The 21,609-nt window shown below is 39.6% G+C and overlaps 1 protein-coding gene across 3 annotated transcripts in view; it reads right to left on the minus strand.

The window, feature by feature from the left end:
* The window catches only part of LOC149575035 (thioredoxin reductase NTRC-like), a 121,427-nt gene that overhangs the window by 76,036 nt on the left and 23,782 nt on the right, over nucleotides 1–21,609 (minus strand). For all 3 annotated transcript variants that reach the window (XM_089814896.1, XM_089814897.1, XM_089814898.1), the window contains exon 5: nucleotides 9,589–9,868. In XM_089814896.1, coding sequence (XP_089671022.1) covers nucleotides 9,589–9,868 — 280 coding nt within the window. The remainder of the gene's footprint in view (nucleotides 1–9,588; nucleotides 9,869–21,609) is intronic.

Here is a 21,609-nt window from a genome sequence, read left to right on the forward strand (position 1 = left end):
TTTAGCTCCTTCCAAAATCCATACACCGTACGTGTGCAAACTGATAAAATCCATACTGCATAAAAATCCGTACACTTGCCAGGGGATCCGCACAAGGAAAAACCGATGAAATACGTACTGCATAAAAATTCGTACACTTGCCAGGGAATCTGTACAGGGAAAAAACCGTACACTCTTGGCAAATTTATAATATGAGGAATCCGAATGGTAAGCAAGCCAAAATCCGTACAGTAGCTTTTCCTTCAAAAAACCGTACGGTAGCTTTTCCTTTTAAATTTTTTTTTCTTTTTTCTTTTTTTTCTTTTTCTTTTTTTCTTTTCTTTTTTTCTCTTTTTTTTTTTCCAATTTTTTTTCTCTTTATTTTTTTTTTTCCCAAGTTTTTTTCTTTTTTTTCTTTTTTTCTTTTTAGATTTTCAATAGCAAAGTCAATTTTCCCTTCAACTATCAACATCGTCGGTCTGCAATGACGAAGGGGTCACTCGAAGGCCATTCTCTGATGCAGAAGTCTTTCGGCCGTGGTATACCTTCAACTTCGAGCCATTCACCGCTTGAGGCACTTCTTGTTCATCCAAAGTCCATAATTTTATTGCTCCATTGTCCCCTACTTCCCGGATCTAATACAGCCCGACCCACTTAACTTTGAACTTGCCTGGCTTGATCTCATTCCGGCCGTCGTACTTCAATACCCACTGTCCGGGCTGAAACCTACTACGCCTGTTCTGTATCATCTCCATATCGCCCAGTTTGTTCCCGATGCTCACTACCATGGACTCCGTCAACTGCCCCTTCTATCCGTCAATAACACATTCACTCTGTACTGCTACAACTTTTATTGAACCCTTCCGCTTAGTTTTTTGTGCGGATCATATGATGTGTCTTCCTTGCTGTTGGCACCTTTCTACTATATCTATGGTTCGACGTAATACTTTCTTCCTGCACAATCGTACAGTGGAATCTTTCCTTCTTTCAAGTTCGTATTGGATGTTCTTTCTTTCAGCTTCAGTCATACCTGCGTTTCCTTCTTCAGCTTCTCTGTGTTGCTTCGAACATTCATTTTCTCCTTCGGCTTCTCCATGTTCCTTCGGACATTCATTTCCTTCTTTCTTACCTTCGTCGATCCTTAGCATATTACAACTCGGAAAGAGTTCATTGTCCTCTATCTGCCAGTGGTAAAGACCATTTACTGAATCCAGATCGTCATCTCCTTCCAATCGTAGGACTCCCTCCTCATCGGGTTCCATACTTTGCTTCCTCTCATCCTCTTCTCCTTCGGAATCCGATGATAGAGCTTCGTCTCCAACCATCTGAGTGTGTAGATCGATGACATACTTCCGGCCTTTGCTTTGAAGTGATAAAGTATTTCTCTTCCAATCGTGTTTTGCCTTGGCTTGTATCAACCACCCCCGACCCAAAATAGCATCGTATCCTTTCCGCCTCAGGGGAATCACGACGAAGTCCAACAAGAAGGGTTGTGTTCCAACCGTTACTAGTTGCGCTGTGAGTATTCCCAATGGCTTGATTCCATGTTGATTCCATGTTGATCGGCTGTTAACAACTAGAAGGTAGGTGGCCACAATGTCAGCTGTCCCAACTTTTTCCAAGTATCCTTTGGCAGGACATTGACCCCAGATCCTTCGTCTACGATCATGTCTATTAGCACAGTTCCGAGAATGCCCATTTTGACAATCACCAGATAGCGTCCGGATGAAAGAGCTAACAGCATCGGGTCTTCTGCACTTGCGCCCCCTTGTTTCTCCTTTTCTTGCTCTATTGGTTGCTTAGCAATCGGAACTATATTCGTGAGTGTCGTACAAAGCTGAGGCATAGTGAGCAACAGATCATTTATCCTGACGGGTACCTCAGCTTGCAATATTTTTCGTACAATGTTCTGTTATGCGCAGTTCCGTACGGAGTACCAAGCGTGTCCTTCAGGGGTGCCATTTCTACCTACGTTGCTCTTTGGATCTCTGCACGGGCTTCCTCCAATCTCTTCTTTTCCTCCGTCAGATCAGGGTAGAGCTTTGCCTGCTTCCAAACGATTGCCAGTACTTCTTCCTCGTCCATCTTGACAGTAATCAAGTTTACTCCAGACTTCGAGCAATTAGCATCGTCATGATCGCCAGGTCTACACCATCGGCATAGCAACTTTGGTGTGTTCGCCGTTGTGCACTCTCAAGCAAAGTGACCCCACAGATTGCATGCGCGGCATTGAACAATTGGCCGACCATTCGCATTATATTGAATTCGACTCCTTCCGCCATTATTGTTGTTGTCGGTATTGTTGTTGTTGCTGTTATTGTTGTTGTTTTGATCGCGCCAGTTGTTTCTGTATCCACCCGATGTGGCACCTTCCATACTGGTGTTCCCGTTCCCTCCTGACGGGGATGCCTCCTATGTCAGGAACACTTGCTGCGGTGTTCTTGTTTTTAAATTGAAAGGGCATTCCTTTATCGAGTGTCCCATAATCTGAAAAATCTCACAAAATTGATCTTTCGGGCAGGATCCCTTCGTATGGCCTTCTTTCTTGCACTCCGTGCACCATAGGCCATTGCCTTTAGTCTCCTTGTTCATGTTCTTGAACTCCATCATCTGAATCATGTCCTTCTGGAGGGCATGGACCTTCTTGTTGCTTCCCTTGTCATCGCTGCTATCTTCTCCTGAAGATGCATGGTCATCTGAATCGGATGAGTTGTTCTTCTTCTTCTTCTTTGTCTTCTGGTCACTTTCGAGGTTCATTGCCCGATTATACACTTCAATGTATGTTGATGGCGGCACAATCTTCATCTTCTTTCGCAGCTTCGGGCGAAGGCCTTCAATGAACCATCTCTTTTGTAGCCCATCAGCCGGCTTATTCTCCATTTTATTGATCAAGTCCTTTAACTTCCTAGCGAAGACTCAAACCGTTTCATTCTTCCCTTGCTTAGTATTGAATATCTCCGCTACAATCTCATTATCGTCTCGCAATATTTGAAATTCCGCAATAAATTCCTTCTTAATATTATCCCAACTGTTTAACTTCTGCGGATCTGTGTCAGTAAACCAATCAATCGCAACACCCCGTAGGGTGGTTGGAAACTGTCGGACCCATTCGTTCGTATCTGTTATGCCATTTGCTCTCTAGATCGTTTCACATTTTTTATAATATCGAATCGGATCAGCGATTCCTTCATCATCAAATTTAGGCAACTTTTCTTTTGGACCTGCCATTATTACTGTATGTTGGGGGTTTTGTTGTGTACCTGCGCTGTTCTGAACACCCGCGTTGTTCTGAGCTCCCGCGTTGTTTTGAACACCCGCACTGTTCTGCACACCCGCGCTGTTCTGAACACCTGCACTTTTTTCTACACCCGCGCTGTTTTCGATACCCGCGCTATTTTCGACTTTTGTGTTGTTTGGTGAAGAAGAGGTTTCGTCAACCGAAGCTATTCGTTCCGGAAGTATATCTCGGACAAAGAGGTCACTCCACGCTCGTGCTCCTTCGGCACTTCGAGCCATGCGAGTCAATCTCCTTTCGTCAAGATTCCCTTCCCGTGGCATATGCAGGTTCAGAAACTCCTCCCTTGCTTCTTCCTCCAAATCGAGCCGTTGTCGAGTCTCTTCCAACAATTTTTCAGTGCTTTTGTGTCCGTCGGTAACTTGCTAAAATCTCCATCTGCGTTCAGCCTGTTGTGCCAAAATTAAATTTTCCTGTGTGTTGCGCGTAATTCATCCTTTTCCTTCAACTTATTCTTATTCTTGTTCAACTGATTCGGCATTTAATCTTCATTTGCCTGTCATCGTACCAAGTCCATCGGGCAACGGCGCCAAATGTTTACTGCATAGGTTAATTATGAATTGCACACAGATAATGAACACGAACACGAACAGCCGAACTCTTCTTATTATTATTCGCATAAGCCAAACAGTACATTATGCTTCAATGATAAGATCTGATGATTACAATGCTTCCCGAAGGGGTTATAAATACTTTCCAAAGAAATTTTCTGAAAGAGTCCGTCGGCCACATACAACATGTCGCTACATAACAAAAACCTTTCCGAAAGGACCCGTCGGCTACATAACAAGAACCTTTCCGAAGGGACCCATCGGCTGATACACAATTTCCTTTTTGAAGGGACTCGTCAGCTAATACACAATTTCTACCGACGACACTGATATTGATATTGTCGTAGAGTATATAAACCTACATTAGATAAGAAGCTTCCCGATGACATTTTCAAGCTTTCAAATTTGTTACTTTCACAAAGAAAGATATGATAGGATGAGTGAAACCACTTGCTGAGCCTAATGCTTCTCTTGATGGTACATATGGCACATTCTTATCATTCATCCAATAATGATGAATGGAGAAGGATCTCAAGAGCCTCGGTATCAATTGCCATAACAAAAAACTCCGCAATTCCTTTGTTCAAAGTCTTCGTAGCTTCATTAACCCCTTTGTTTAAGTTCTTTATAGTTGCAAGTCTGCTGCACTAAGTCTAAAATATTTCACTGGTTATCATCCAAAAATAAGCTTTGGACTTCACAGTTTCTGTCAATGTTCTTCTATGTAATTAAGGCATATGCAGCCATCATTTTGTAAAGTCCTTGCAATCCTTGTATCTCTTGGGGAAGCACTCCTTTTAGAAGGCGCATTTTAGTATCGAGAGAACACTGACTAAGATTATGGAATTTGGCATCGCTCGCATCAATTGCTTTTGCTTTAAGGTTTCAAGAGTTTTTCCAACAAATTTATTCCATGAAGTCAAAATCTTAATGAGAGGCCATGCTCTTGTGTGGCTTGCACTAATAATAGGGGATGTAATATATGTGAGATTTCTGGTTGCATATGTGAGATCTGAACTTATGCTTTCCACAATTCTTGTTACAACATCTTCATGGCAATGATTATAAACAGATTCTTTCCACCACTAATTCGGAAATGTTAGAAAAAAGAATGCAACTGTAGAGATTAGTCCAGTCATAGTGGTTATCATGCATAGAACAATAGGATCAGAAAGTTTTAAATTGGTTTGTTTCAAAAATTGGATAACGATATAATATACAATTCATCATTAAAACCCCGTCATGCTTCAATAGTGGACATTTTTATCACAATTACAAGTTTAATTAAATGTAATATGTCATGCAATATACTATTAAAAAGTCCAAAATACTTAGAAGCGAATCTTTTACTTGTCATTGCATGTTATATTGGATGTAATTTATCATGTAAAGCATATTAAAGCTTTCACGCTACTCTAGGTCTGGCTTTTTATCTCACTTTACATATTGTGTTTAATGTTATTTACAAAATGTATGTAAAATACATGGAAACCCCAATACTTTAAATCGTCGGGCAATTTTTTGACTTTGGATATTTTATAACATACATTATTACATGTGATTGAATCCCAATCACATGTAATGTTACCTTTCTTCAAAATGCCAAACTATGCAAAGGATTAATGTCAATAAAGTCATGAGTTTTGAAAAATGTCAAGTACTGAGCAACGAAACTCTGAGTTCAAAGACCATTGGTTGAGCTTCAAAAACGTCAAGTTCCTCATGTTTATATTAATTTTCCAAATTTGTTTCCTCCTTGGGATTCATTGAAAATGGTTTTTGCCTCTGCACATTTTATTCTGGAGTTTATTCTGAGTTTCCTTCAATCGCATTTTCAGCTCAGCCATTGGTTTTGCAAATTTTTCATGCCTTAATCAGGTATATGACTGTTTTATCTTTTTCCTCTTTCTTTTTGTGAAGTTCATGGTAATTTTTGCCAACTCATAGTCATTTTTGCTTGAATTTGCAATCATTTTAGTAATTCTAAATATCAATCGGCGCCGCGCCTGACAGAAAAAAAGGGCTGGCAGCTGGCGGAGCAAGGAGCCAAGAGGTGTGGTAACGAACGGGTGGGTTAAGCTTTTGTTCGATTTTTGCTTCTTATTCGTAGCAGTTGATCCTGTTGATTCAGCAGAAGTAGATATATAACCAGCTTTCTCCATTTCTTCTCTGCATTTAGGGTTTTATTTGCACTGTTTTGTGAAAAACGTGTTTTATAGCCCTCTTTGTGTATTTTTTGAAGTCATTTGGGTTTTGTTTCCCCTTAGTTTATACACTGCAATCATATTTGAGGCTCGATGCAATCATGATCCATGTATCTGTTTTTGAAAAAATAGTACTCATTTTGCTGTGACATTGTAGTCAAATTTCTGATAAACACCAGGCACTTCCATTTATAGAAATACAAATATATTTGCAGCCTGTAGTATCTTTTCCAATCACAAGGGTATTTGTAAAACATAAAACACATACCTTTTTGTTTGAAAATAAGAACTTCCATCTCAATTACATGTAATTTGGAGTGTAGTTGTGATTCAGTAACTCTGTTTGCATACTTATACACTACATATTACAAGAGCTTTAATACTGGCTGCATATAACATTACATGTAATGTTGTATGCAATCACAGCTTAAAAAACTGTTTGCATTCATGTTTCAGATCTACCATGTTCCCAAATCGGGATTTTTAATACCCATTACATATACTGTTATGTGCAATTACCTTTGAAATCTCCATACCTTTCGCATTTTGGGGAATTTTACAACAATTGCATGTTCAGTTACATGTAGTCACATGTGCAATCACATGCAATAATTCCAACTACGCTCACATTTACCTGGTTGCATGTTGAACTTCACTTGCACCTTAGCTTCGAATTGCAGCCATGATCAACAAAAAGCAACTTTTTCGAAATCTACCAAGTTTCAAAATCAAAGTATGAAATTCATGGAGAATAATATGGAACTAACATCAACAAATTCTGACAATATGTTGTTTTGGTCTTTTAATCTCGGTGCTACAGAATCTCAATCAATGTCAGAAGAACCAACCACCACGCCTGAGAAAATGATGAAATTCAAGTTTCATAAATAGCAGAATGCTTTCAAGACTGACTCCAAGCAAGTCGTAGCATATCAATTAGAGGGATCTTGAACATTTTTCAGCCATGGGTTAGAATAAAAATCAGTGATTAGTCGATGTCATCAAATTAATCGACTAGTGCAGAAAATAACACTCTGACTAATCAGTGATCCAAAGATTTCACGCACTAGCAATCTAGCAACAAGAGGACCTCTCTAATAGAGGATGATGTTATAAGAGTCGTGTGTTGTCAGACACTTAGTTTAGTTTTCATAGTGCTTTTTGTAATTTAGTTTTGACAAACTACATCTAAAGAGGATGATGTAATAAGAGTCGGATTTTGTTAAACACTTACTTTACTTTCCATCATGCATTTTGTAATTTAGTTTTGACAAATTGAATGTAAAGCATAAATTTGTGATTGCGTGTGGTAACATCACATGTAAAGTGAAAAATTACAATTGCACAGTCTCATTGCATGTAGTCACATTACATACAACTGTAATGTAGAGTATGTCAACAGTAAGTAGCTAGTTTTCCACTTTTTTCTCACAGCCTCACTATACAGAAAGAGGGTGGTCAGTGTTGAAAAACATCATTATTCATTGCAAGTAAACTCTAATGAAATTGTGCAAAATACGAACTTTGTTTTTATTTGTGCAGGCTGATTTCAAAGTAAATAAAAGAGCAAGTGTTTTGAATCTCTGTGTTGGAGGAACTTGTTGTATCATTGTTGTGTACTTACATCGCAATAGGGATATCACCTTGAATTTATTGAGAAAAGTGTATGATTTGCTTATGTTGTTATTAATTTTAAATTTGATTTCATACAGACTTTGCGTTGTAGTTTTCAAGTTGAGCTGCATAGAAGTGAATACATGGTCTTTGAGTTGTGATTCTTTGTGATATTAGAAGTTAGAAAGGGAGTTCTATGTTCAATGATCTTTGTACTAAACATATTGCTGTGCCATAAATCATTTTAGGATAGTGTATGAGTCTATGAGCTTATGTACATTCCTTAGTTATTAGTCTACTGGTATGCTTAAAGTCTTAAAGATTAATCTTTCGCTTAATTTTAAGATTATTGGCATTATTGCTCCAATTAGAGCTTAAAAGTGAAGTTGTCAAAGGTCTCAAGTTTGTAAAGTGCATATTTATGAAAGAGGAAATACTTCCTGAAAAAAAGGAAGTGATATGTGCAACATCCAATCTTAGATTAATTTGAATTTATTGCTTAGTTGAGTCAGCAGCAATAAGGAGAGATTATATCTCACATACTGCATCTAAATACTTCATTTTGTAATTAGTGTGTCCCGCAACTTCTTACATAATATTTAGGCAACAATACATATATATAAACTTGTAAGAAAAAATCTTACTTTATTAACACGTGTTTTCAAATGAGAGTTTAATTTTCCATGTCATATATTTGAAGTAGAGTAATACCTTATGTTGATCACCATAGAAATCTTCTTATAACGGAGAGATATTTTGATGGTACCATGGGAGGAGAGCGATCAAGAAAAACTAATTTCTTGAGAGGGATCAAGCCTTTTTGAGAATGGGGCCAAAGCTATTGTTTAATTTGCTTAAATTATGGCCTAGAAATCAGCAAATGCAAGACAATCATGCCTCACTCGCTTGAGATTCCTCCCTGTGACAGTCTCTCACTTAAGACAACTCAGCTTTGGTTTGCCACTTGTAAAGTATAAACTACCACATTCACAACTTGCAGCTCCAACAAATTAGCCAGTTGAAAAGGCAGCCACCCAAAAGATTTCTTTGGAGGTAGAGTGTATGTAGATGCTCACATTTTGGCAGCAAGAGGAAAGCTTTGACAAATTAAAAACCCCAATAAAAAACTTTATCAAAAACAATTAGCATCTCTGCTCACATGTATACCAGAAGCTGGGCAAACAGAGGGCTGTCCTGACCCATATCTGAACCTGAACAGACCCAGAAAATAGGCAGAGTCAATTGGCTGAATCCAATAACTTGGATTCTACACCAAACAGTATTATAAGACTGCTAGTGCACTCCACCCATGCAAAGAAGACAACATGTATGACTGTTTACCAATTTACCAAGCAATAAAAAACAGGAACCGGTTCACAATAAACTCTAGCACTGTTGTTACCATAAATTTAGTTAACGTTAGTTTACTCCCCAAACAATCAAAATTTGTAAACATGAAGGAAAAACAAACTGAAGCTCAAAAACTTGGACTTTCAACAATGGCAGGAAAAGGACTCAGTGAAAGTCAGCAACTAACTTCTCAAAGTAGACGTTAACTTTCTCAAAGTAGGCATTGATCTTATTCTCATATTCTGCAATCTTCTGCAATTTCAATTGAATAATTTTACTAGTAGAATGGAATTACATCACTCTAGCTAATTCAAACAGAGAATGTGCAAACCAGTTTTGTCATGTGTTTTTTCCCTTTGGAAATTATGTTCCATCCAGAACTTTTGCTTTCACTTTAAAATAAGCCTTTACGTTCCTAATCTTGCCAGAAACCAGTCTTCCACCAAAATCGAATAGAGAATCAAACTTAAAAAATACTTGGAAACGCAGGGCAAACTTTAAATTTTCTTATGCTGTCAATATATTAAAAATGATATTACATGGCTAATCAACGATGACCAAAATTAGTTAATTTCAATGTTTATTAGAAACTCACTTGCAAATCACCTGCTGCAAAAACCCCTTCAATATTAGTAGTAGCTCCACCATTTTGCACAATTACATAGCCAGCACCATCAAGTTCAACCTGATCTTCAAGGAGCTGGCTGTTTGGCATATGCCCAATGCCATAAAAGAGACCCTTGACATCCAGTATGCGCTGCTCACCAGTGTTCATATCTTTCAACAAAACACCAGACATTTGGCCCCTATCGTTGCTTACCACATCAACTACTCCAGTGCTGAAGTGTACACTGACATTTGGATTACTGAAAACTCTGTGAAGCAAGAGTAAGTAAAATGTAAGTATCTCAAATAATAGCTTAAGTTGTCCTGACAAAATCTTAATGTACAATAAGCAGCACAGATACAATTTTTCATCAAAATAGAATCAATGACTGTAAATTCAATATCAACAACAAGGTATGTGTATAGTTAGATATTTCTTGTTTTAAAATCTTTCCTGACTTCTTATATGTGAAAGACAGTAATGAAACAGAAACATGTGAGCCAGTTTTAACAGTTTGCCCTTCCAATTTTATCATTACGTCAAGAAGCCCTTGTAAAATGGAATCCAGGTGCAAGACTTAATTTAGACATTAACATTAAGAAACAATATTTGTTGACTTTCAAAGCAGTTGCTCTCAACCAAAATATCAAACCGAGTTACTTGAATATTCCAAATACAGGAAATGCCAGTCACAGAACAAAAATCAATGTCAAGGAGCTTGGCAAGAAGAATATTTAATCCATATCATGGAGATAAAGACAAGCATTTGTTTGCAGATGACATGGATGACAGAAAATATTTCTAAGGATATTATAATTGACATCATGCAATATTTTCTGCATTCTAAAAGTAGGAACAGAGAGCTTTAGGACCTTTTTCATCAAGTGAGATAAATTCAATAAAATTATAAATTTCTGATTAGCTGCTAGTGCTACAAAGTTTGCCCAATTTGAGAAGGAAAATCTACACATTCAAGAACTTGTTTGCGAAAAATGATAGAATGGGATATTTTGACAAGGTGTAGATGTCTACCATATTTAACAGAAGTCATATTAGAAAGTTGAAAATTTTCGTAGATACTGAGAACAGTACCTTTAAAGATTAACTTCAAATATCAACCTTCTCTGAGGTGGTCTGAAGTTTATCTCAAATAGCAACATGATTTAATGATTCCTATTCCTAAGGGCCTAAGTTCATTAAATCATATTTGTGAAAAATCATACCAACATGTTTCAATGTTATGGCAGTGCAGTTTACTGCCTATTCCCATTTAAAAGTATGTAGTTCTGAAAAGAGAAGCTGAACCTTGCTCAGATCTGATAAGACTTGCACTTCTGAATTGGTTTAACACCCAAACAAATCCAGGCAGCTCAGGAACTGTAACTTACTGCAAATTGAAGAAACTCATCAACATTTGTCAAGTTTCGACAAATCTTCGTAATTTATGTGATATTTTATCAGCATTCAGTTTTGTAGTTCTTTAGTCAATCTCATCAATGCAAGAAATGTTCTTCCTTCTATGTGATGGTGGTGTCTTTGTTCTTGAGTAGCGACTGAAAGAGGATAAAGTGCTATATAAAAGTGGAAAATTATTCAATACATATATAAGCGGTGTATCAAAATATGTCCTTCAACCAAAAAAGTAGTAGATGTGATATTGGGACACCTGTGATCTGAAATATTAATATTAATAAGCCTTCCTCAAAGTAAAATACCCTCTTTTATTCTATAACTGGAATGAATAAGCCTTGTCTTTATATATATATATATATATATATAATATCATTTACAAATATTATGTCCATACATGCATCAATATAAGACCAATACAAGCTATACGAAGCACCTAGTAGAACTAATACAAGCTCTTTACAAGCAAACACACTAGAAATCACCTATGGAAGACCAAGATTCACTACTTACAAATCCGTTTTATTTAGAAACTGCATCCACATTAAAAGCCAACTGTGGAAGACCATGAATCACAACTTAGAATTCCACACTAAACATAAAATGAAATGAGAGATTTTAATGTCGTCCACAAGACCAAACAGCCTATGGGACCAAGAACATCAACTCCCTTGATCTATCTTCCTGCTTTTACTTTTGACAAGAAAGCTAACCATCTGGTTAATCTTTTTTACTCAAATAGTTGGTGCATGTCATCAACCTTCAATCCCTTTTTGTACTAGACATAGATATCCTCATAAGTTGTGCATTCCATGATGAAGTGTTATTTTGTTTCTACCACTCCCTTATTGCAGAATATGCAAGTTCTTCCTTCCCAAGTTTCCTTGGGTAGCTTCCATCTACCAATCTCACTGATGAAAGGTGCTCCCCTTAATACCGCAAACACACAACAAAGATAGAGAAACAATAGAATTTTCACAAGAACAAAAAATGGGCTTCTTTTATCACCATAAGTACACAGTTCCAAATTTTCAGAAATACAATATGCAAAGCCACATGAGCACTTTCTTTACAAAATTCTTCAAGACAGAGCCACAAACTACCACCTCGAGCTACCTAGACAACACTAGAGGCCTTCCTTATATAGGCAATTTTCCATCGCCCGGGAAGGTTCTAGAAATTTAGCCCTAACTCTTGAGGCTAACCAACCCCCAAATAACTATTATTTTCATCTTTATTACATAAGATCAGCTCAAAACAATTACAAATTATAATTTTAGTTAGCCAAACTTCCGAAGACCATAACTTTTGCAAATCAACTCCAACTGGCTATTATGACCACTTTTCGAAAACAGCAGCTCCGATCGACACTACCTAACTAGCGTAAGCTCCAGTTAGCCGAGGATTGACCGCATTCTAGAGCCTTTTAGACCTTCAAAATTGAGTTCAAAGATTCTGTACCCAAAAACCTTAACAACTTCTACAATACATATGGTATGACAATGAAGCTCGACTAGCAAGCTGAAATAACTAAGATGAACCTCCACCTATGAAATCAGAACATTCTAAGCTCATATGACCCACTAACTAACAATAGTAAGTTTCCACAAATAGTAGCTTTGTACTAAAATAGCCCTTATTAAAAGACAGAAACAGAAATATGTTTTGGGTGATCCAAGATGCTCCTGCATCATCTCTCAAGTATGGTGGTGTGATTGCATCCTCAATTGTGCAACTAACAACATCACTCCCCCTTTAATAGCAACACCTACTCATGTTTTTGTTGGACTAACCGCCAACGTTCCCCTTCGGGATTTGTGACATGGCTTAACTATCTCCTGTGTTCTATAAGTCTAGAGGTTGCATCAACATTGACAGGTTTATCTTTTGGTGTAACGACAACCCTAGCTTGTAACAAGTAATATCAGAGCTTGGTCAAAGGTTCGAATCTCCTTGGGTAACAATGAGGTTGGAATTTTCGGACTAACCGCCACTGTTCCTCTTTCAGATTACTAACATGGCTTAATCGCCTCCTGTGTTCTATAAGTCTAGTGGTTCTATTGGACATTGACAAGTCGACCTTTTAGTGTAACCACAAACCTAGCTTGTAACAAGTTTTCCACCAAGCTCCACAACTAGGTTAGATTCTTTGATGTAGTAATCTTTTTTTGTCCAATCTACTTTGTCCACATGGCAGTTCTGAATTTTTCAGTCACATCCTTTTTATTTCTTCACTTGTGTTTAGCATATTCTTAAAAGTTTATGCCTGACTTGTTTGTCCTTTTATTATTGCTTCATCTAGGTTTTCTTCCTATAGTTCAGAGTGTCCTTCACAACCATTTTTGTTCACCAATGGCATCCATGTTTTCAACCTTTTTTAAATAGCTTACCAAGTTATCGCCAATGCTTCAAAAGGAAAAGAACTTGCTTCAACCAAAAGAATTTCATAAGGAACTATGGTTTTAGCTTTGAGATTGCATGTGATTAAATGTTTTTGGATTCTTATGAATCTGTCTCCAATTGCAGTTTGACATGTTGCTTCCCCACTAGAGGACAACCGGCATGACTAGTAGGCCAAAAAGGGTTTTCTTGGTTTTCAAATCCCAAAGTTCATCTTTCCTGCACCTGTTTTGAAGTAGGTATGAGGCCTTACAACCTTTTTGTATTCTCTTTGTTCTACATGTCTCCTAACTAAGCTTATAGTAGAAGTCAATCCCAAAATATTTGTATTCTTTCACTATTTCTAGTGGCCTCCTTTTAAAAAGAAAAATAATCTGCTTAAATTTTCTATTCAATGATACAATCATTATTTTGGTCTTGAAAATGTTCACTTGCATCCCAATCTCCTAACAAAAGTGTTCTCAGGCATTCAAGGGCTCTCTCAACCCATGAGTTGTTTCCAAAATTAAGATAAGATCGTCAACATATAAAAGTAGCTTCACCACATACCCTATTTAATGGATACCTTCCCCATCTATCTTATTAACCATGCTTCCAACTTATCAATGTATAGGCCAAATAGCATTGGAGATAGGAGGCAACCCTATTTGACCCAATGTCACTACCAAAATACTAAAAGCATACTGTCACTTGTTCTTATTTTAGCTCTACCTTTCCCATAAAGCCTATAAACAGCTGCTCTATGTACAACAAGGATGCCTAAATATTCCATTCTATTCCACACTCTAGGCATCATATCAAATGCTTTCTTGAATTCCACAAAACAGCAATAAGCTTCCTCACCTTGATTGTCCCATTTTTTTCAATCAAGTGTGTCGTCAGGAAACAGTGTATCGGGAGGTTCCCAACAGTGCATCAGGAGGTTCCCGACGGGGTATCGGAAGGTTTCCGTCAGTGTATCGAGATGTATGTCGTCAGGTCGACATGTATCGGAATGTATCTGGAAGGTTCTATTATTGTAGTCGACATGTTGTATGTGGCCGACAGATACCTTTGGGAAGGTTCCTCGGATAGTATTTATATCTCCCTTTGGGATCATTGTAAGCATCAGCATCATAAGCATAATGTAATATCTTGGCATATGCGAATATAATGAGTTCTGCTATTCTTATCTGCTAATCTCATCTATTGTCTGTATGCATTATTTTCTTCACCTAGTACGGTAAACATTTGGCGCTGTTGCCCAATGGACCTGGAAAGGCAGGCGAATGAAGAGTAATGCCGAATCAGCTGAACAAGAATAAGAACAAGCAGAAGGAAAAGGACGAAATACACACAACACACCGAGATCTAATTTTGGCGCAGCAAGCCAAACGCAGAAGGAGGTTCCAGAAGATTGCTGCCAATGGACGCAGAAGCGCGGAAGCATTGTTGGAGGAGACTCGACAGCGAGTAGAGTTGGTGGAAGAGGCAAGGAAGGAGTTTTTGAATTGGTGTTCGCCGAGGGAAGACAATTCAGACGGAAGCGAATCGACTTGCACGACTCGGAGTGCCGGAGGAGCAAGAGCGTGGAGTGAACTCTTTGTCCAGGATCCACTTCCAGAAGGAACAGATTCACTTAACGGAGACCCTTTTTCACCAAACAGCACAATTGCCAAGATACCAAGTGTGAGCGTCGAGATACCAAGTGTGAGCGTCGAGATACCAAGCGTGAGTGTCGAGATACCAAGCGTCAGGATGGTGGGACCAAAGGAGAAGTTACCTAAATTTGATGGTGATGGAGCAGCTGATCCCATCCGACATTGTAGAACCTGTGAAACAATTTGGAGGGTCAATGGCATAACGGATACAAACGAATAGATGAGGCAATTTCCGGCAACCCTACGGGGGGTGGCAATTGATTGGTTTACTAATACCAATCCACAAAAGTTAAACAGTTGGGATAACATTAAAAAGGAGTTTATCACAGAATTTCAAATCTTGCGCAAGGATGACGAAATTGTAGCGGAGATATTCAATACTAAGCAGGGGAAGAATGAAACAGTCCGAGTCTTCGCGAGGAAGTTGAAGGACTTGATCAATAAGATGGAAAATAAGCCGACTGATGGGTTACAGAAAAGATGGTTCATTGAAGGCCTTCACCCGAAGTTGCGAAAGAAGATGAAGATCGTGCCACCATCGACATACATTGAAGCGTACAACCGGGCAATGAACTTAGAAAGTGAGCAGAAGACCAAGAAGAGGAAGAAGAAGAATAGTTCATCCGATTCAGATGACGACACGTCTTCAAGAGAAGATAGCAGCGATGATGAGGGCAACAGCAAGAAGGCCTGTGCCCTTCAGAAGGACATGATTCGGATGATGAAGGAATTCAAGAACATGAACAGGGAGACTAAGGGCAATGAGCTATGGTGCACGGAGTGCAAGAAAGAAGGCCATACGAAGGGATCCTGCCCGAAAGATCAATCTTGTGAGATTTGCCAAATTTTGGGACACTCAGTAAAGGAATGCCCTTTCAAACTGAAAACAAGAACACCGCAACAAGTGTTCTTGACATAGGAAGCGTCCACGTCTGGAGGGAGCGGGAACAACAGTACGGAGGGTGCCACGTCGGGAGGATACAGAAATAATCGGTGCGGTCAAAACAACAACAATAGCGACAACAATAATGGCGGGAGTCGAATCCAGTATGATGCGAATGGCCAGCCGATAGTCCAATGCCGCACATGCAATCTGTGGGGTCACTTCGCCCGAGAGTGCATAATGGCGAACACACCGAAGTTGCTATGCCGATGGTGTGGACCTGGCGATCATGACGATGCTAAGTGCCCGAAGTCTAGAGTAAACTTGATTACCATCGAGACAGATGAGAAAGAAGTTCTGACAATCACTCGGAAGCAGGCAAAACTATACCCCAATCCGACGGAGGAAAAGAAGAGATTGGAGGAAGCACGGGCAGAGATCCAGAGAGCAACGCAGGCAAAAATGGCACACCTGAAGGACACGCCTGGTACCTCCGTACGGAACTGCGCAAAATAGAACACTGTACGGCAAATATTGCAAGCTGAGGTACTCATCAGGATAAATGATCTATTGCTCACTATGCCTCAACTCCGTACGGCACTCACGAGTATAGTTTTGATTGCTAAGCAACCAACAAAGCAAGAAAAGGAGAAACAAGGGGGTGCAAGTGCAAAAGACCCGATGCTGTTAGCTCTTTCATTTGGACGCTATCCGACAGTTGTCGAAATGGGCATTCTCAGGACTGTGCTAACAGACACGATCGTGGACGGAGGGTCCAGTGTCAATGTGCTACCAGAGGATACTTGGAAAAAGTTGGGACAGCCGACATTGTGGTCACCTACCTTCCAGCTACTAACAGCTGACCAACATGGAATCAAGCCATTGGGAATCCTGACAGCCCAACCAATGATGATTGGAACACAGTCGTTCCTGTTGGATTTCATTGTGATCCCACTAAAGCGAAAAGGATACAATGCCATTCTGGGTCGGGGGTGGCTGATACAAGCCAAGGCGAAGCACAATTGGAAGAAAAATACTTTATCACTTGAAAGCAAAGGGCGGAAATACGTCATTGATCTACACACACAAATGGTAGGTGAGGAGGCAGCGTCGTCGAATTCCGTAGGCGAAGGTGGAAAGGATGACGAGGGGAAGAAGAGAATGGAACCTGATGAAGAGGGAGTATTGAGACTGGAAGAAGGGTTGAGTGAGGATGCTCTGGACTCGTTGAATGGCCTTTTTCACTGGCAGATGGAGGATTACGAGCTCTTTCCAAGCTGTAATATGTTAAGGGTCGATGAAGATAAGAAAGAAGGAAATGAATGTTCGAAGGAATATAGAGAAGCGGAAGAAGGAAAAGTGGTTACGGCTGAAGCTGAAGGAAAAAACATATAGTATGAACCCAGAAGAAGGAAAGATTCCACCGAACGACCGTGCAAAAAGAAATAAATACAGCAGAAAGGTGTCGGCAGCAAGGAAGACACATCGTACGGCCTGCACATGAAACAAAGAGGAAGGGTTTAATAAAAGTTGCAGCAGTACAGAGTGGAGGTGTTATTGACGGCCAGAAGGGGCAGCTGACAGAGTCCATGGTACCGAGCTTCGGGAACAAACTGGGCGACATGGAAAGCTTAAGGGAGCGGCTATATAAATTGAACAAGCTCGAGGAGAAGCAATTATTGGCACAGTGGGAGATGGAAGTGACACAGAACAGGTGCAAAGCATGGCGCAATAAGCACTTGAAATTGAACAGGTTTCAACCCGGACAGAGGGTGTTGAAGTATGACGGTTGGAATAAGATCAAACTAGGCAAGCTTAAGGTTAAGTGGGTCGAGTCAGATTAGATTCGAGAAGTAGGCGATAACAGAGCAATAAAATTATGGACGCTCGACGGGAAGAAAGTAGCTGATGCAGTAAAAGTCTACCATGGAAGGAATAACGCACCTCCATGGATGAACAACTGAGAAAAGAACGACTGTCAATACTGTATATATGTAACTACTGCACATATGTAAGATAGCTAAAAGACAGAGTTGAACATTACAAAAAAAAAAGTAGTACCATACAGCACCCAAAGGGGGTCATGCATTAGTCTGCAATGTTCAGTTTGAAAATGATCACCATACGGCTTGGCAGTGTATCACCGTACGAACGCAGGGGGGAGTACGGAGTGGTCACCGTACGGTTTGAAGCAAGGACACTGTACAGCATGAAGATGGGCTACTGTATGGCATTCTAAGTGTGTCACCGTACAGCATGGAGATGGGCTACCGTACGGCATTCTAAGTGTGTCACCGTACAGCTTGAAGAGTGTCTGCACTGTATGGCCTGAAGCAGGGACACCGTATGGCATGGAGATGGGCTACCGTACGGCATTCTAAGTGTGTCATCGTACGGCATTAGGAGCAGGGAAATGAAAACACCGTACGGCTTTCCAAGTTGAAATGCAATTTTTAAGTGTTCAGGCATTGAGCCCGTAGGGCCTTTTCTAAACAACAAAGTGTGACATTCACTCGCCAGCATACCGTACGACATGAACACGTCCTCCAGAAGCCATGTCCCCGTACGGCGTAAGGTATTGGAAGGACTTGCGTACAAAGGTCATGAAAGTACGATGTTCAGTGAGGAAGTGAATCGTACGACATTGCAAAGTCCTCCAGAAAGGCGATACACAAGTTAGAAGAAGGGTGAGAGGAGGGTTTCTTTTTAAAAAAAAAATATCGACAAATCATGAATGTCCAGAATGAGTATTGGATGATGCTAAAGGGAAGGGGAAGCATCAGCAGTTGCCAGAAAGAGTGTGTGATCAGAAGAAATCGCAAAAATAGTGTGTTCCATGCAATTTTGTGTGGGTTTCGGAGTGTTGATTTGGTCTTGGCGACGAGGGGCGCTGCCCCTCGATCCCGCCCTGGAGCGCACCTAGGGCGCTGCCCCAGGACCCCGCTAGGGTCGATGCCCGCTAGACCCCCAGTCGTGGCGGATATCAGTTGTGGGAAGTCTAACTAGTTGATGAGACCTGGACCTACTGCAGGCACGCAGTACTGGGGATGGAGGATCAGAGTGCTGCAGCAACAAAGAAAGTAGATGGAGGGGTGTAGGTGATAGACCCTCTACCCGTAGCGGAGGAGAAGGATAAGGATGTTCATTTTGGCAGAACAGAGCAAGTTCCTGGCAGAGTTGGTGCTTACAAAAAGAAGACAAGCAAAGGTTGGGCAGGAAGCTCGGGAGACGGCCAAGAAGGCTCGAGAGGAGATGGCCAACCGACTTGCCACCTAGCAAATTGCATGGGAAGCAGAGCGGACAACCCTGTTAGCACAACTCGAGGAGACAGGGAAGCAGCAAGCAGAGCAGCAATTAGCCACAGTGGACCAGCAACTAGCAGCAGCCGAGCAGCATTTGGTAGAAGCAATTCAGGAGAAGGACTTAGCGAAGCAAACTCATGATCAGAAGGAAGCTGAGTGTTAGGAGGTTGCATTGATGTTGAAGGAAATGGTAGAGAACTCTCAGATCAAAGCAGATTTGAAGGTTCGAACAGATCAGGTGTATCAGCTTCGGCGCAACCGGTCTTCACAGTCAGAGACACAGCCTTCGGGTTCATGATGTATAAGTCCATGTTCTTTTTGTTTTATGAATAATGTGGTTAGTTGTGGGTTTTTTGTTGTCTAGTCGTCGGGAGACGACTTTTCTTTTTGGGGGGGATGATGTCGTCAGGAAACAGTGTATCGGGATGTTCCTGACCAAGTATCAGGAGGTTCCCGACGGTGCATCAGGAGATTCCCGACAAGGTATCAGAAGGTTTTCGTCAGTGTATCGGGATGTATGCCGTCAGGCCAACATGTATCGGGATGTATCTAGAAGGTTCTATTATTGTAGTCGACATGTTGTATGTGGCTAACGGATACCTTCGGGAAGGTTCCTCAAATAGTATTTATATCTCCCTTCGGGATCATTGTAAGCATCAGCATCATAAGCATAATGTAATATCTTGGCGTATACGAATATAATAAGGAGTTTTGCTCTTCTTATCTGCTAATCTCATCTATTGTCTGTATGCATTATTTTCTTTACCCAGTACGGTAAACAAAGTGCTTGAGGGAGATGCAATTATCAATGGTAGAGTGTCTAAGCCTAAAATCTGCTCACTGATTTGCCCTTTAACCTTCATTTTCTGCTCAGCTTCGAATTCTGCATTCCATCATGCTCTTGAAGCCAAGAAGAGGATTGACATGAAAATGTAATAGATGCATGGTTAGATTTGAAGGATAAATGTATAGAATGGTTTGAAGATTTCTTTCAGTTGGATAAGAGATACAATTTCATTGTATCAGAGCGGTTGATGGGGTTTCAAAAAAAATTGCACTCTTCTGATCTGGATTATTTTTCAAGAAAATAATTTTTCAAAAAGGTGAAATTCAAAATCATTATTTGCAACCTCTGTTTAAAACCTGACTGGGGTTTTTACTACATACTCAACGCTTGTTTTTTTCCATAAGAAGACCCGCAATTTTTGTTTTTTTTGGTGCCACAATTTATTGGAGGCACATTCAAACATTTTTTCATGGTATCAAAGTGGGTCTATGCCTGATTCCCTTATGGGAGAGTTGAAGATTTCGGAAGCTTTTAATATTTGAAAAAAATTATCATTCTAAAAATTTCTTAGTGAAATTTTTACAGAAGTTTCAGTTATTATTTTTTGGCTATTCTGGTTTTCAGACCAGCAAATTTGGCAGGTTTTCAGTCTTTGAAGATTTTTTTTCAGGATTTTCACTGCCACATCAATCTGCCTTTCTGAAGTTTTTTTGACAGTTTTTTTTGAGATTATCAGCAATTTTATTCCTAGGCAGCCTCCATTCTTTTGATGCAACCCTAAATCCGGAATTTTTTTCCCAAATTCAACATTAGGGTTTTCTAATTACCAAAAATTATCTGATGGGCTTATTTATTTTTTACCTTAAAAAATTAAGAAATTCCGGGAGGGTTTTAATAATTCTTTCCTTAACTTATTTGTTGGGTTTTAATCATTTTTTCCTATCGGTTGGGTTTTCATAGATTTTCCCCTTAAAAGGATTCAGTTTGGTTTTTATAATTTTTTACCTTAAAAATTTATGGTGGGTTTTCATAATTTTCTCTCTTTAAAAATTCAGCTGGGTTTTATTATTTTTCTTTAAAAATGGAATTTTTTATTCTTTGATCCGTATCTTTGCTTTTGTTTTGTTTTGATCAATTTTTCACCTCAAAATTTGTGTTTGGATTTTGTCCATTTTTCTCTTCGAAAATCATTTCTGGTTTCTGAAATATGTCAAGTTTGTGTGGGATGTTATTTCAGGGTTTTTATTGTTTTCTCCGAAAAACAATGTTTTGTAATCTTAAAACAATTGTATCTTGCAATCTGTTTTGGGCCATCATGCTCATCTGCAAAGTTTGGAGGATTTGCCAGTTTTTCCTCAAAATTGCACTAGTTGTTCTCTGTATATACCTCTGTTTCTAAGAAAGAACAGTTCAGTTATCGAACATCAGTTGAGCGTTTTTTGTGATGACTTCTGGTCAGCAGTTTTTTAAATTATGGGAGGGTCAGTGGAAGAGCCTGTGACATGTTCTACTCTCCTGTTATAAACAATTTTAATGAAGGGGACCACCTTCCCCATTTTTTTCTAGCTACACTTGGGCATTGCCATT

The sequence above is a fragment of the Cupressus sempervirens genome, chromosome 2, assembly GCF_028749045.1.
Source record: "Cupressus sempervirens isolate cs-2001-9-10 chromosome 2, ASM2874904v1, whole genome shotgun sequence".
NCBI classification, from domain to species: Eukaryota; Viridiplantae; Streptophyta; class Pinopsida; order Cupressales; family Cupressaceae; genus Cupressus; species Cupressus sempervirens.